We start from the raw sequence: 14,190 nt of genomic DNA on the forward strand, positions 1-14,190 counted from the left end.
AGCACTATGTGTATTGGAAGCAATGGGGCTCGCTCATGGAGTTCCAAGTGAATGAAAGTGACAAAACTGAAGTAGCCTGTGGCCAGCATCAGAAAGAAATTCCTGTGATGCTTTGGGGCTTTAGAAATGACTGAGTTTTTGACTGACTTTCGATTGACATGCTTTCTACCTCACAGAACTGCAGGATTCCCCTGTCCACCGAGCCAGCAGAGAACGGCTGCTACCCCTTGGACAGCCACATCCTCTGCAAGCCCTGTCACATCAAACAGAAGAATGAATCGTTCTGCTAAGAGAGCCCGGCGGGCTTCCCCAGGAAACTGTGGATGCAGTCACATGGCTGAGATGAGCCAAATCTCTCTACTACGGCATCAGTGTTCTTATCCTCTGCATTCATAAATGTCCAACTTTCTGTCCTGACTGTGTCTCTTATGGTAGGATTATATTAGTAGCTCTGAGCTTCAGCAGCAAGGTCCTACCACGCATGCTTCCTAATCGGCCATGCGACCAGCCCTGAGAGGTGGCAGTGGAACTTTCTTCTTCTCTTTCCCTCCAGACTGGCTCTGCTTATCTTCCAAGGCTCCGCCAGCTGGCTTCCTCTGCCCCCAAATGGCTCAGTGCATGGGATGAGGGGGACACCCCACCAAACCAGCAGCTGCTGATGGGACAAGGGAGATAGATTAAAATAAAGTTTCAAAGTAGGTAGGGCTCTGTCTCCTCACCGTGTAAATAACGCCCCTGCTGCTTTAAGTTAAGACTCGGGAGGATCTTACTAAACAGCAGAGGGGCTGGGGGAGAGCACTGTGCTATCAGCTCCGGGAGCACGGCAGGGAACAGGGCACGCACAGTGGGACAGCGATGCTAAAACCGCCTGAAGGCCACCCCAGTGCACCCTCAAAATAGGGCTAACGTAAGACCTAAGTGGTGCATAAGTTTTTACTGATCTCCTGCCCGTGAGTGACTTTTACCCACAGAGCCAGGTCAAATATATATACACACAGTTTTCTGCTTTACTGCACCCTGCGATAGTGCTGTGAATTATGACCCAGCAGTGTGCCAAAGAGGTTTGTACAGCAGCAGCTGAACACCACTATGCATTCTGAAAATGACACTGTACCAGCGGCAACCTGAGGCCTGATCCTTCAGGTCTTAACTTGAGGGAGCGAAGGCTGCAGGATCAGCCCCTAATTAAGATTGTGTCTCCTGAAATGCTGCAGTGACTCAGTGACAGATATCAGATGCAGCTGCCTGCAGATCTGCGCTGGACGACCTGCTGGCTCTGTGCACATAGAATTGCCGGAGCCATGGTTCTGGAATTGACTCCTGGGATTACTGGATGTGCAGTTTCATCTCTGCGGTGAATGGACGGACTGTGAGTCATGACACAACCTGGGGGCTGGGAGTGGAAAGAATTCAGCGTTGTTTAAGGAGTTGACAAATACACAGCCCCACCAGCTTCCCATAAAACAAGCCAAGACGCTGGATTCTCTCTCATCTGCCACTGGCCAATCACGCGTCTTTCTTGCTAGCATCATGAAATGATGCCAGATACAAGATCGCCAACTAAGAGAGAGCAGCTGATGGGCTGCCAGTATTTTAACATCCCTTTCCCCTCGCCTGGGATAAACCCTCTGGCTTGTGGGAATGGGGGTGCTCTCAGAGGGGAGCAGCTCATTTGTTTCCCTATTTAAATCAAAACGCCATTCTCAACTGTAGTCAAAGAAGAGAGCAGTACCGCTAGGCCAAAAAGGTCCTGGTAAGCCTGATGGATGTGTGTCCTAGTGGGTAGTGCACTGGACTGGGCTGGGCATCAGGAGAGCTGGGTTCTCGTTTGAACTGTCCCTTGCCTGCTGGGTAACTTTGCCTTTTTGTTCCTCTGTTTCCCCATCTGTGAAATGGGGATAATGAGACTGATCTCCTGTGTAAAGCGCTTTGAGTTCTACTGATGAAAAGCGCTAGATAAGAGCTTGGGGATGGCGATTGTTGGTGGGTGCTGCCATGAGTGTATGGATCCATATAGCACAACGTTAAATGAGTGGCATTTGAAATGGGTGGGACAGGAAATGTACCATCTTTGGGGGGGTATCCTCACCCTGGAAAATTACCTCCGATGTCCCACGTTACGCTGCCAAAGGCACACAGTTTGCTCTTTGGTGCGTATTTTGAGCACTAGCTACTCAAGAACAGCTGGTGAGAGATGGAACTCCACCAGCCTCTCCTCTCCTTTCGTGGTGGGATTTTAACCAGTGGCACGTCACGGAGGGGGAGCAGTAGGGGCTATCTGAAAAGATACTTAAATGAAAGGAAGAATCTTAGCAGTGCTGTGCATGGCCTCTTTAAGAGCCCTTTCTCATTCCCATGGGGTTCCCTTGGCTTTGTGCTTCAGGTTAAACAGAGAGGCCAGGAGACCACACTTGTTGCGCTGGGCTTAACCGCCAAGAGAATCCAGCATTCTAGGCAGGACCATTAGCTGGTTCCGTTCAGTGGCGCCGTCTCTCCTGTCCTTGTCAACACTCCTCAAGAGAAAAGAGCTTGGGACCTTGGTTGTAATGATCACTTTCCATAAGTAGCAGTGACACTGTAAAATTAAGCTGCTTTGATAGGCAGTGGAGTGCTCCCTGAGCGAAATGGTTGTGGAGTTCTTTGGCGTTTGGGGAAGCCCCACAAAAGAACTGTAAATTATTGGCAGGGAAAGTCTCCGCTCACCGAAAACAATTGTACATGCTCGTTTCCCTGGGGCATTATTTTTGAAAACTGATTAAATTTAGGGCTTCTTCTGGGGACACTCATGAAAATTAATCCGAATTAACAAAAGGTGTGAATTTGAAGGGGATTAGTTAAACCCACATTAAAACCCTGTGGATGCTCTTTTCAGAATTAAAGGGACCTGAATTCAGTTTATCTTAATTCACTTTTTTGGACTACCTTTCCTGAGCGTCCCTGTGTTAACAAGCTTTTACAGTTCAAAAGGAATAAGTGAGAATTTGGAACTGATGGAGCTTCTGCCAGCAGCTCCAGAGCACTCGGACCCTGGACAACGCTCTTTCCTTTCTTTTGCTAGTGGGGAGTGGGGCGGTGGTTTAGGTACTTTCTCAGTGTATTAGCACCAAAGTCCTGTCTATACCAGGATTGGAACCAGGGTTTAAACAGTGGTCACCTGTATTCTACAGTTTTACAGGCATTCCAGTGCCGGTGCAGGTAGCCGTTTTTCTCCCTTTTTAAGAAAGGTGCTAGCCTTACTGTGCTATAGACACTCCCTCTCTGGAATCTATGCCCGCAGTAGTCAGGGCAGGACTGCCCGAGCCCTGTTCTCATCAACAGGAGCAGCTCTGATTCGGGTCACAGCATCTGAAATGGTGGCAGAGATGCTGTGTACGCTGCATCGGTGTTGGAGGGCCCAGCTACAGCCGTGGATGATCTTTGCAGATTAGACCAACTGTTGACACTGGTTAGTATTTGTACTGTGGTGCACCAAGGGCGCCGGTCATGGACCAGAATCCCATTGTGCTGGGCACTGTATAGACACTGAACAAGATGGTCCTGGCCCCGAAGAGCTGACAATCTAAGCATGAGGCTCTGTCATCACTGCCAGCGAGATAATGCCCCCTAGCTAGTGGAGACAAGGCCCTGGTGAGCTTTTCCCACGATGAAGCTAGGGGAGGACAACACTCTGTGTCTGCCCTAGCTGAAGTGTGCTTAAAAGCTCCAGAGCCTTGGTTCCAATAGGTGCTTAATCATGAGAGAACTAATGTTGTTGGGTGACCCCTTCTCTTCTCAGTGAGGAGAAGGCCTAAGAAATAACAGGGACGGACAGGGGAGCACAAGGAAACAGATAACGTTGTTCAGCCTGACAGGCCGTTGTCTTGCTTTTTGTAGGTTCCTGTGTTACCAAATTTTCTGCCTTGAATCTTACAGGCAGGTCGTATGATTTGGTAACACCATTAAAATGGGTTGGGGTCAGGGCCACAGACAAGGTCAAACCGTGTCTCAGAGCTGTGAGGGCCTTGGAGCGTTCTAACAGAGTCTCCCCTTCCCCCCAATGTGGTATGGTTTTGCTATGTAGACAGGACTGCAGAGAAGAACAAGCTACACTGAAAAAGGAATCCTTTCTTCCTCCGGACAAACGGTGACCTCCCAGCTGCCTTTCCCCAGTCACAACAAGCAGCGGCTCATTTCAGAAAAAGAGGTAAGAAGCCCGATGGTTTGCTTCGAATGGATTTGTTTAAAAAAAAAAGCATGTTCCCTGCTGAAATGATCCTAGGGAAAGTAGTTTCCTCTTGAAACATAATTTTAAAAAAACCTACCACCATCCCAGCTGCATCTGTACACCTCCTCCATCTCCTTCATACACGTGACTCTTGTTGGGAAGGCAGGCAGCAAGGAAATGACTCCAGAATGTGAGCAGCTGCTCTGTATGCGAGTGGCAGACATCCCATGCTTCTGGCAATGGACTTTCTTACCAGCTGCCCTATGGTTTTAGCAGGTAAAGTTCATTTCCAACTTCTGCTCTCGGGCTCAAAGGTAAATGCTACAGCTTAACATGTCCAGGCTACGGGTTGGAGTCCCTGCTGGAAGTCCTGTAGGTATTCCTGCCATTCTGTCCCTCATCAGCAACGTCAGCAGAAGGAGGCTTCTTCGACCTGGGCTGTCCCTCATGGCCACAGTTCCCTTTGCAGTAGCCTCCCCCGTCAGAGTCCCCGCTGCCTTTCTTGTAAGTTCTGCCGCCCGCTGCGGGAGGCTGGTTTAGTGCCCAGCAGGCCCCCCAGTGAAGTCCATCACTGCAGCCCAAAGGTTCATACTGAGATCTGGCTCTGGTGACCATACAACCCGCTTTGGCTGGGACAGGGCCTTTTTCAAGCCCTGTCCCAGCAGCCCCGACTTTTTTGGCAAAACTGGGCATTTGTCCCGTTTCGCAAAAAAAGCAGGGTGTACTCCCTAGCGGGGCACAGGACTGTGCGGGGGACAGGGTGAGCAGCAACCCCAGCCCCACCCAAGAGGGAGGACTCGGGAGAGTGGCTCGGGCCGGCCCCGCATGGGCCTGTGGGGGGAGCTGGCCCGAGCTGTGCTGGCCGTCGTGCGATGTCCTGTTTTCCCTTTAGTCTGGCTCTTCTGCCAGCCATGGAAAGCTCTTCCGTTGCCACAGCCTGTGCTTCACAGGGGCGCTTCTCAGCTGTCTCCTGGAGCTTAGCTGTCGGGCTCTGGCTTCCTTCTCTCACCAGCATCTGACCTGTTCTGAGGGAGAACACAATCTATTTGCTGACCTCCTCCTGATCGGCTGCCCCCCGCTACCTAGTGGGCTTGAGGCTGGGCTGGTAAAGGAGCAGTGTTCTGTGGGTTTTCCCCAACTTCTAATTCCCCAGGTTCACTTCCTCTCTTTTGCTTCTCCTGGGCCTTTGTTCATCCCAGCTCCCTGGAACAGGGTCTTCTGGGCCCCTCTACTCTTGAAGGGCCAGTATACTCCTTTGCATCTGACATGGCCCTTTCAAGCGCTGTGTTAGCAGAGTTTGGTGCAGCCTTGGGGCTGGAAGATAAGCAGGGTGACAAGCGGCTAATGCAAAGAAGGCTGCGTTATGTAGGAGTGAAAGGGGCTTTGTACAAAGCCAGCGTCAGTCTAAGTCTCCCACCGTTCAGATGCCACCTGACAGACCCTCAACCTGTGCTGAGAGGAGGGCATCTCAGCACTGTCCTGTAGATCCTGAAAGGCAATGACAGGGTTACTGGTTGGACACATTCCACCTCCAGAACAGCATCCTGGCTATATCCAGGGCAGCTGGAGCAGGATGAGCAGTGTCAGACCAGGGCTAGCTGGGGCTGGGGAACTGCAAGTGCTGGAACCAAAGGTCAGTGGAAGACTGGAGCACACTTTTCTTTGGGAATGAAGGGATCCCCGGTATTTACTTTGTACAAAAGGGAGACAACGTGTAGCCTCCGCTGACGTGGTAGTGTTGGGCCTCCAGGAGAGTGAGAGCAGCGTGTCAGAACCAGGAAGGAAGGTCTAATGCCTTTTTCTGCACAGCACATTAGGCTTGAGTTATGAAAAACGGAGGCCATTTCCCTGAACTATAGTTGTCTCTATATAGTCCCCTGCCTTAAGCCTGCTGGGCTACCTCGAACCAGCCCCTGCTTTCCTGGTAACAACCCTGGCAATCTGGGAGGGAAGCATCTGCAGCCATAAGCTGGTGGCTATTTTGCCTCGGTTGTGTGTGCATGTATGCATGCGCTTGCGCTGAAGGTCCTGGGTTCGATACTGCAGTTGAATACATCAGGAAGGTTGTATGTATTCAGCCACAGTTTGCCACATGCTGTCCACGATAGTAATATTTGGTAGCACTTTACAGCTGACGTTTTTGGCAGCATCTATCATCTCTAGGAACAGGAGTCACCAGACTGGATCAAACCCAAGGTCTGTCTATTCCAGTATCCTGGCTCTCACAGCGACCATTGCCAGATATGTCAGAGGAAGGCGCAAACCCCTGCAGTAGCCACGACACTGCTCTCATCCTAATCTAACAGAGATTGGCTTAAACCCTGAAGCATGAAGTTGAATATGCCGTCCAAGGTTCATTGTGATAACTCTGGATATGCTTGGTCCCCCTATAAATGGCCAGTCCTTTTTTGAAGTTTACTAAGCTTGACTTTGTTATAGTTCATACAGAGAACAGGTACCGAGCAAACCTTGTTCTAACTTATGGCCATTTTCTGAAGAACTGGTTTCCTCCTTCCGTGCTCCATTTGAACAAACATTACCCTACTCAGGAGTCGCCCGGCAACACGCAGGACTGCGGGTTTTTAAAATGGACACATCCCTTTAAACCAAGTCTCCACCATCTGCTCCACCCTCTAATTACAAAGATAAAAGAAGCAGCATTCACAGCTCTAACCAAGCACTAACTAGGGATCCTGGATTTAGCTTTCTGTTTTTAGTTATTTTCATTGTTTACTTGGCCACTTGCATTCCTTGTAACTTCCTAGAAAAAGGCGTAGTTGGGGGGAGGGGGCGGGCTTAGGAGGTTTATTTTAACCATGATGACATAAACTAGAGGAGAAATTGATTCTTTAATTAGCAATTAAATAAAACTGAAGGTTAAACAGTCACTTTTAGTGTGCGCTTCCTCTGTTTCCACGCTGGAACCAAACCGAAAAAGAAAGAAGCCATCTGACAACACTGTTCGATGCACAACCAGGAAGTGTGGTGAGAACTGACAGGGATTTATACAGCTTTTATGGACGATGGGAAAAAGCCCTCTCTCTTTATTTGATTTTTATTTACTTATTTATTCACGGTTTGGATTTTTTACAGTGATTCTTTAAAATGTACAAGGGTTGTTAAGTTAGTGTTTGGCTTTGGTTTCAGCCAAAAACCAGAATCCTGCTGGCCAAGTGGTTAGGGTGCTAGCCTGGGGTTTTAAAGACCTGCATTCATGGCCTTGTTCCATCACAGGCTTCTTTGTGCCCTTGAGCCAGCCACTTAGCCTCTCTGGGTAGGTCTACACTGCAATAAACACCTGCATCTGGCCCATGTCTGCTGACTTGGGCTTGTGCGGGGAGGAGGGGATTTATAAAGTTCCAGTGTAGATGTTCTGGCTTGGGCTGGAGCCCAGGCTCTGGGACCCCATGAGAGGGGAGGGTCCCAGAGCCAGGACTTGGGCCTGAACATCTACACTGCAATTTTACAGCTCTGCAGCCCAAGCCCTGTGAGCCCTCATCAGCTGGCACCGGTCAGCGGCGGGTGTTCTTTTGCAGTGTAGCCGTACCCTAAGCATCTCCGTTCCTCACCTGGACAGTGGCACGAAGAGCCAGAGCTGTTAGGAGGACAAATCCATTAAAGGGCCCCATATAACTACCTCAGCTAGACCGTGGTCTCTCTTCAGGACAAAACCCCACTGTCCCCTTTGCCTCAGGGTAAGACTGTTCACCCAGGCATGGAGCCCAGCCTCCAGTAGAAGGGTGTAGTGCGGGGGCATGGCCTTCCTCCAAGACGGATGGGAAGAGGCAGCCACGCACTCCTATAAAGCGTATTGTAAATTGTGCTCTGCAGGTTTGTCCGTAATAATAGTGCATTTTATCCTGAAGGGTCTGGACACCTTCTGTTAGCTGTACAGAGGTATCACCCGCTCCTGGAATGCAGCCACTGCTGGGCAGGGATGTGGCAGTTGTTTAACAGAGCAGCTAGGCTTGCCAACTTTCTACTCGCACAAAACCAAACACACTTGCCCTGCCCCTCCTCTGAGGGCCCGCCCCCTCACTCCATCCCTCCTCCCTCTGTTGCTCACTCTCCCCACCCTCGCTCATTTTCACCAGGCTGGCTCATGGGGTTGGGGTATGGGGGGGAGGGCTCTGGCTGGGGGTGTGGGCTCCAGGGCGGGGCCAGAAATGAGGAGTTCAGGGTGCGGTAGGGGGCTCTGGGCTGAGGCAGTGGGTTGGGATACAGGAGGTGATGAGGGCTTTGGCTGGGGGCATGGGCTCTGGGGTGGGGCCAGGGATGAGGCGGTTTGGGGTGGATGAGGAGGTTTGGGGTGCAGGAGGGTGCTCCGTGCTGTGGCTGATGGGTTCGGAGTGCAGGAGGGGGGCTCCGGATGGGGGCAGGGGGTTGGGGGTGGTGACGGCTCCGGCTGGGGGTGCAGCATCTGGGGATGAGGGGTTTGGGATGCAGGAGGGGGCTATGGACTGTGGGGTGGACCCGAGGGATTCAGAGTATGGGAGGGGCTCTGGGCTGAGGCAGGGGGTTGGGATGTGGGAGAGTGTATGGGGCTCTGGGCTGGGGATGCGAGTTCCAGGGTGGGGCCAGCAATGAGGGGTTTGGGGTGCAGGGGGGGCTCCGGGTTTTGAGGGTCTCAGGGCTGGGGCTCGGGTTTGGGGCACGGGCTTACCTCGGGTGGCTCCTGGTCAGCAGTGCAGCGGGGGTAAGGCAAACTCCCTGCCTGTCCTTGTTCCGTGCTGTGCCCTAGAAGCAGCCAGCAGGTCCGGCTCCTAGGCAGGGCGGCCAGGAGGCTCCGCGCACTGCTCTCGCCCGCAGGCACTGCCCCCCCCAGCTCCCATTGGCCGTGGTTCCCAGCCAATGAGAGTGCGGAGCCGGAGCTCAGGGCAGAGGCAGCGTGCGGAGCCTCGTGGACCCCCACCTAGGAGCCGGACCAGCTGCCACTTCCGTGGCGCAGAGTGGTGCCAGGACAGGTAGGGACTAGGCTGCCTTACTCCCACTGCACGTAAATGCCTCAGCTGTTCAGAATTGCTGCCTCTGGCCAAGTTGACACATCTGTCAAGAGCGGTGGTAAGGCTTGCTCTGCCCGTGGCCCCTGTCTTCCCACGTGCCCCCCCCCCAAAAAAAAGGTTATGGTGCTGGGCTGAGAGAAGGACTAAGGATCACAGGACAGCCCCCCTGCCATAGGGATCTAATGGCACAGAGAGAACACTAACTGCTGCTTTGCAGAGAAAATTTCCCCTCCCCACCCTCCCCAAGTGGCGGAGTCGCCAGCCATTGCAGACGTATTGTAAGTGCCGTGATTTGGGGGAGGAGTCACTTTTAAAAGCTGCTCACAGTCAAGCAAGCGGTTGCAAGCAAGCTCAGGCGCGTCAGCTGAGCTGTCTGCAGTTCCCCACCAGAAGCCGCCGTTCGCTCATGAACATAAAAGGAAAACCAGCAACTGGAAAAATAAACCAAGGCAAAAAGTGAAAATACAACAATGTGAAATGGGCAGGTCTGAACCCCATCTTGGCCAAGATGGGGTTAGCTGGAGCCCAAGAGCTCTATCAGGCCCACCTTGTTACACCTGGAGAGTGGGTCAGGCTCAGGGAGGAATAAGGAAGGGAAGACCTAGGAGAGAGGTAACCTGGACTTCCGGCTCTGTGGGAAGGCCCTGACAGGATCCAGGCAGCGGGAGAACCCTACTGTGAGCAAGGTATTAGTGACTCCTGGGATTTTCATCCCTGTGTTGTTCAGACTCACTATGAATGGGGTTAATTGGCCCAGTGGTGAAAATGCCAGCAGCTACCCAGAGCCCTGTCCATGCCAGCAATCCCAGCCCTGCTGCTGAGAGCATGCTGAGCGCTGCACGGGTCCCTGCATCTCTGGACATAAAAGCTCTGGGCAAAAGGTCAGAGTGTGTTACAAAACACAAGTGAAAGGATAATGCCCGGGCAGTGTGAGTCACAAAAGTTAGTTCAAGGCTTGCGTCACTTAAGGCATGGTGCTCACTGAGAAGTGGGCGGTGACTTGCCAAGAAAAACATCAAGGGCTGTGGACTTTTCAGCTTTGCAGGGAGCACATGAGACAACTTTGATCTGTAATTGTTTTAAAAAAAAATATCAGGGCTGTTGAACCTTGTTTGCGTGGATTTTGCAGGAAGACACATGAGCAGGTGGGGCAGCAGCCTCAGAAACGTGGCTTTGAAAGATCATAGAATCATAGAATCTCAGGGTTGGAAGGGACCTCAGGAGGTCATCTAGTCCCACCCCCTGCTCCAAGCAGGACCAAGCCCCTGCTTTGTGGCAAAGAAGTTAAAAAAGGAAAAAGGGCCAACTCCAGTTTCTGTTTCACATGCAGGTTCTCTTTTTAATCTTGACCTACCCTCTGTTACCTGTCAGCTCTGTGTTCTTAGGGAACCAGGGCGCCGTACCCAGCCTCTCTGACTCACGAAGGGCACCCCCTCACCTCTGCTTGAACCAAAGCCAATCAGAAGACAGACTTACAAAGAGCAACGAAAAGGCGGTGGGAGACTCACCTAAACCCCTCCGGACAAGGGTGACAGGATTCAGGAAACTCCAGTAACCTCATTTGCATCGAAGATGGGACAAGGAGGCATCGCCATTAGCAGACAGAATGGAGAACAGAGATTCCAAGGCAAGAACTGTATGTATTTTAAAGAATCCTTATTGAGGTTACAGGGACTAACCATCTCGATGTGTAGAAAGAATAGTAAATATGGCAGGCGACCAGCTTGGCTTAACAGTGAAATCCTTGCTGATCTTAAACACAAAAAAGAGGCTTACAAGAAGTGGAAGATTGGACAAATGACCAGGGATGAGTATATAAATATTGCTCGGGCATGCAGGAATGGAATCAGGAAGGCTAAATCACACCTGGAGTTCCAGCTAGCGAGGGATGTTAAGAGTAACAAGAAGGGTTTCTTCAGGTATGTTGGCAATAAGAAGAAAGCCAAGGAAAGTGTGGGCCCCTTACTAAATGAGGGAGGCAACCTAGTGACAGAGGATGTGGAAAAAGCTAATGTACTCAATGCTTTTTTTGCCTCTGTCTTCACTAACAAGGTCAGCTCCCAGACTGCTGTGCTGGGCAACACAGCATGGGGAGGAGGTGGCCAGCCCTCTGTGAAGGAAGAAGTGGTTTGGGACTATTTAGAAAAACTGGACGTGCACAAGTCCATGGGGCCGGATGTGTTGCATCTGAGAGTGCTAAAGGAATTGGCGGATGTGATTGCAGAGCCATTGGCCATTATCTTTGAAAACTCAGTTATGAGGAGAGGCTGAGGGAGCTGGGATTGTTTAGCCTGCAGAAGAGAAGAATGAGGGGGGATTTGATAGCTGCTTTCAACTACCTGAAAGGGGGTTCCAAAGAGGATGGCTCTAGACTGTTCTCAATGGTAGCAGATGACAGAACGAGGAGTAATGGTCTCAAGTTGCAGTGGGGGAGGTTTAGATTGGATATTAGGAAAAACTTTTTCACTAAGAGGGTGGTGAAACACTGGAATGCGTTACCTAGGGAGGTGGTAGAATCTCCTTCCTTAGAGGTTTTTAAGGTCAGGCTTGACAAAGCCCTGGCTGGGATGATTTAACTGGGAATTGGTCCTGCTTCGAGCAGGGGGTTGGACTAGATGATCTTCTGGGGTCCCTTCCAACCCTGATATTCTATGATTCTATGATTCATGGCGATTGGGGGAAGTCCCAGAAGATTGGAAAAAGGCTAATGTAGTGCCCTGTTTAAAAAAGGGAAGAAGGGTGATCCTGGGAACTACAGTCCGGTCAGCCTCACCTCAGTCCCCGGAAAAATCATGGAGCATGTCCTCAAGGAATCAATTCTGAAGCACTTAGACGAGAGGAAAGTGATTCAGGAACAGTCAGCATGGATTCACCAATGGAAAGTCATGCCTGACTAATCTAATTGCCTTCTATGATGAGATAACTGGTTCTGTGGATGAAGGGAAAGCAGTGGACATGTTATTCCTCGACTTTAGCAAAGCTTTTGACACGGTCTCCCACAGTATTCTTGTCAGCAAGTTAAAGAAGTATGGGCTGGATGGATGCACTACAAGGTGGGTAGAAAGTTGGCTAGATTGTTGGGCTCAATGGGTAGTGATCAATGCCTCCATGTCTAGGTGGCAACCGGTATCTACCGGAGTGCCCCAAGGGTCTGTCCTGGAGCCGGTTTTGTTCAATATCTTCATTAATGATCTGGAGAATGGTGTGGATTGCACCCTCAGCAAGTTTGCGGATGACACTAAACTGGGAGGAGTGGTAGATACACTGGAAGGTAGGGATAGGATACAGAGGGACCTAGACAAATTGGAGGATTGGGCCAAAAGAAATCTGATGAGGTTCAACAAGGACAAGTGCAGAGTCCTGCACTTAGGATGGAAGAATCCAACACACCGCTACAGACTAGGGACCGAATGGCTCGGCAGCAGTTCTGCAGAAAAGGACCTAGGGGTTACAGTGGACGAGAAGCTGGATATGACTCAACAGTGTGCCCTTGTTGCCAAGAAGGCCAATGGCATTTTGGGATGTATAAGTAGGGGCATTGCCAGCAGATCGAGGGACGTGATCGTTCCCCTCTATTCGACATTGGTGAGGCCTCATCTGGAGTACTGTGTCCAGTTTTGGGCCCCACACTACAAGAAGGATGTGGAAAAACTGGAAAGAGTCCAGCGAAGGGCAACAAAAATGATTAGGGGACTGGAACACATGAGTTATGAGGAGAGGCTGAGGGAACTGGGATTGTTTAGTCTGCGGAAGAGAAGAATGAGGGGGGATTTGATAGCTGCTTTTAACTACCTAAAAGGTGGATTCAAAGAGGATGGATCTAGACTATTCTCAGTGATAGCAGATGACAGGACAAGGAGTAATGGTCTCAAGTTGCAGTGGGGGAGGTTTAGGTTGGATATTAGGAAAAACTTTTTCACTAGGAGGGTGGTGAAACACTGGAATGCGTTACCTAGGGAGGTGGTGGAATCCCTTTCCTTAGAAGTTTTTAAGGTCAGGCTTGACAAAGCCCTGGCTGGAATGATTTAGTTGGGATTGGTCCTGCTATGGGCTGGGGGTTGGACTAGATGGCCTCCAGAGGTCCCTTCCAACTCTGTTATTCTATGATTCTAACTGCACAGAACTTTGGGACCAGAGAAGCAGGGAAGCACTGGATGATGGGGGATTTGTGCTCCAGATGTTAATGAACCCACGCCTGCACACACCCAGCTCAGTAGTTATCAGACCAATTCTAGTAATAAATCCTTTATTGGTATCCAAAATACTGAAGCTGCCTAATTGCATTGTGAGCTCCCTGGCAGTAGCACTGCCCATAGCCAGGAATAATCAGTTCCTATTGTCTAGCCTGAACAAAACAACTTTGGTATACTCCCTTGAGCCGTCAGTTTACCCATAAACAAATCTCGTGTTCTTCCTTGAACCATTGTTCTTTCCCTACAAAAAACGTTACCCATGCTCAAGTAAGTGTTCTGATGCCTGGATCCAAAATCTGCATCAGTTCCATTGGGACTTCATCTTCTCCTGATTGATCGGGCTGGGGGCTCTGTCTGTCTCCAGCACTCTGGACCCTCAGCTACCAGCACCACCTGGGACCCCCGATCAATTCAACCTTCACGGAGTGGTGAGAACCCAGCTCTCTCTCTCTCTAGGTGTAGCCTTCTGACCCTGGCTTGTGTGATCAGTTAGATTTTTCTAAACCTGACTTTTATAATCAAGTTTATGAGATTTAATATGATAACTGTTTTGTTTGTTTGGCTCCCCTTTGGTAATTACCTGGCAATAAATAATTTTCATGGTTAAGCCGGTTTCTTCTCTTGCTCTCTCCCCTACCTTGTGAGTGTTTTTTGGCCTCCTCATTCACTCTGCAGCAACGCTCCTTGTACCTAAGCTAAAGATCCCTGCAGCGTCCAAAAATCCTGTGGGGTTTGCTCATCAAGTCGGTTATGACCAGAACAAATGTAACGTGAACATGGGGACAGGGAT

General features: G+C 50.5%; 1 protein-coding gene across 3 annotated transcripts in view; it reads left to right on the forward strand.

Moving 5' to 3' along the window:
* FBLIM1 (filamin binding LIM protein 1) overlaps positions 1–7,092 on the forward strand; it is a 40,037-nt gene extending 32,945 nt beyond the window's left edge. For 2 of the 3 annotated variants that reach the window (XM_048825239.2, XM_048825240.2), the window contains exon 9: positions 4,061–7,092. In XM_048825239.2, coding sequence (XP_048681196.2) covers positions 4,061–4,252 — 192 coding nt within the window. In that variant the 3' untranslated portion in view covers positions 4,253–7,092. Of the gene's footprint in view, positions 1–176 lie in introns of all 3 variants that reach the window. The other variant, XM_048825242.2, reaches the window with a different exon arrangement.
* The last annotated feature ends 7,098 nt before the right edge of the window (positions 7,093–14,190 follow it).

The sequence above is a fragment of the Caretta caretta genome, chromosome 18 (assembly GCF_965140235.1).
Source record: "Caretta caretta isolate rCarCar2 chromosome 18, rCarCar1.hap1, whole genome shotgun sequence".
Classification (NCBI taxonomy): Eukaryota; Metazoa; Chordata; order Testudines; family Cheloniidae; genus Caretta; species Caretta caretta.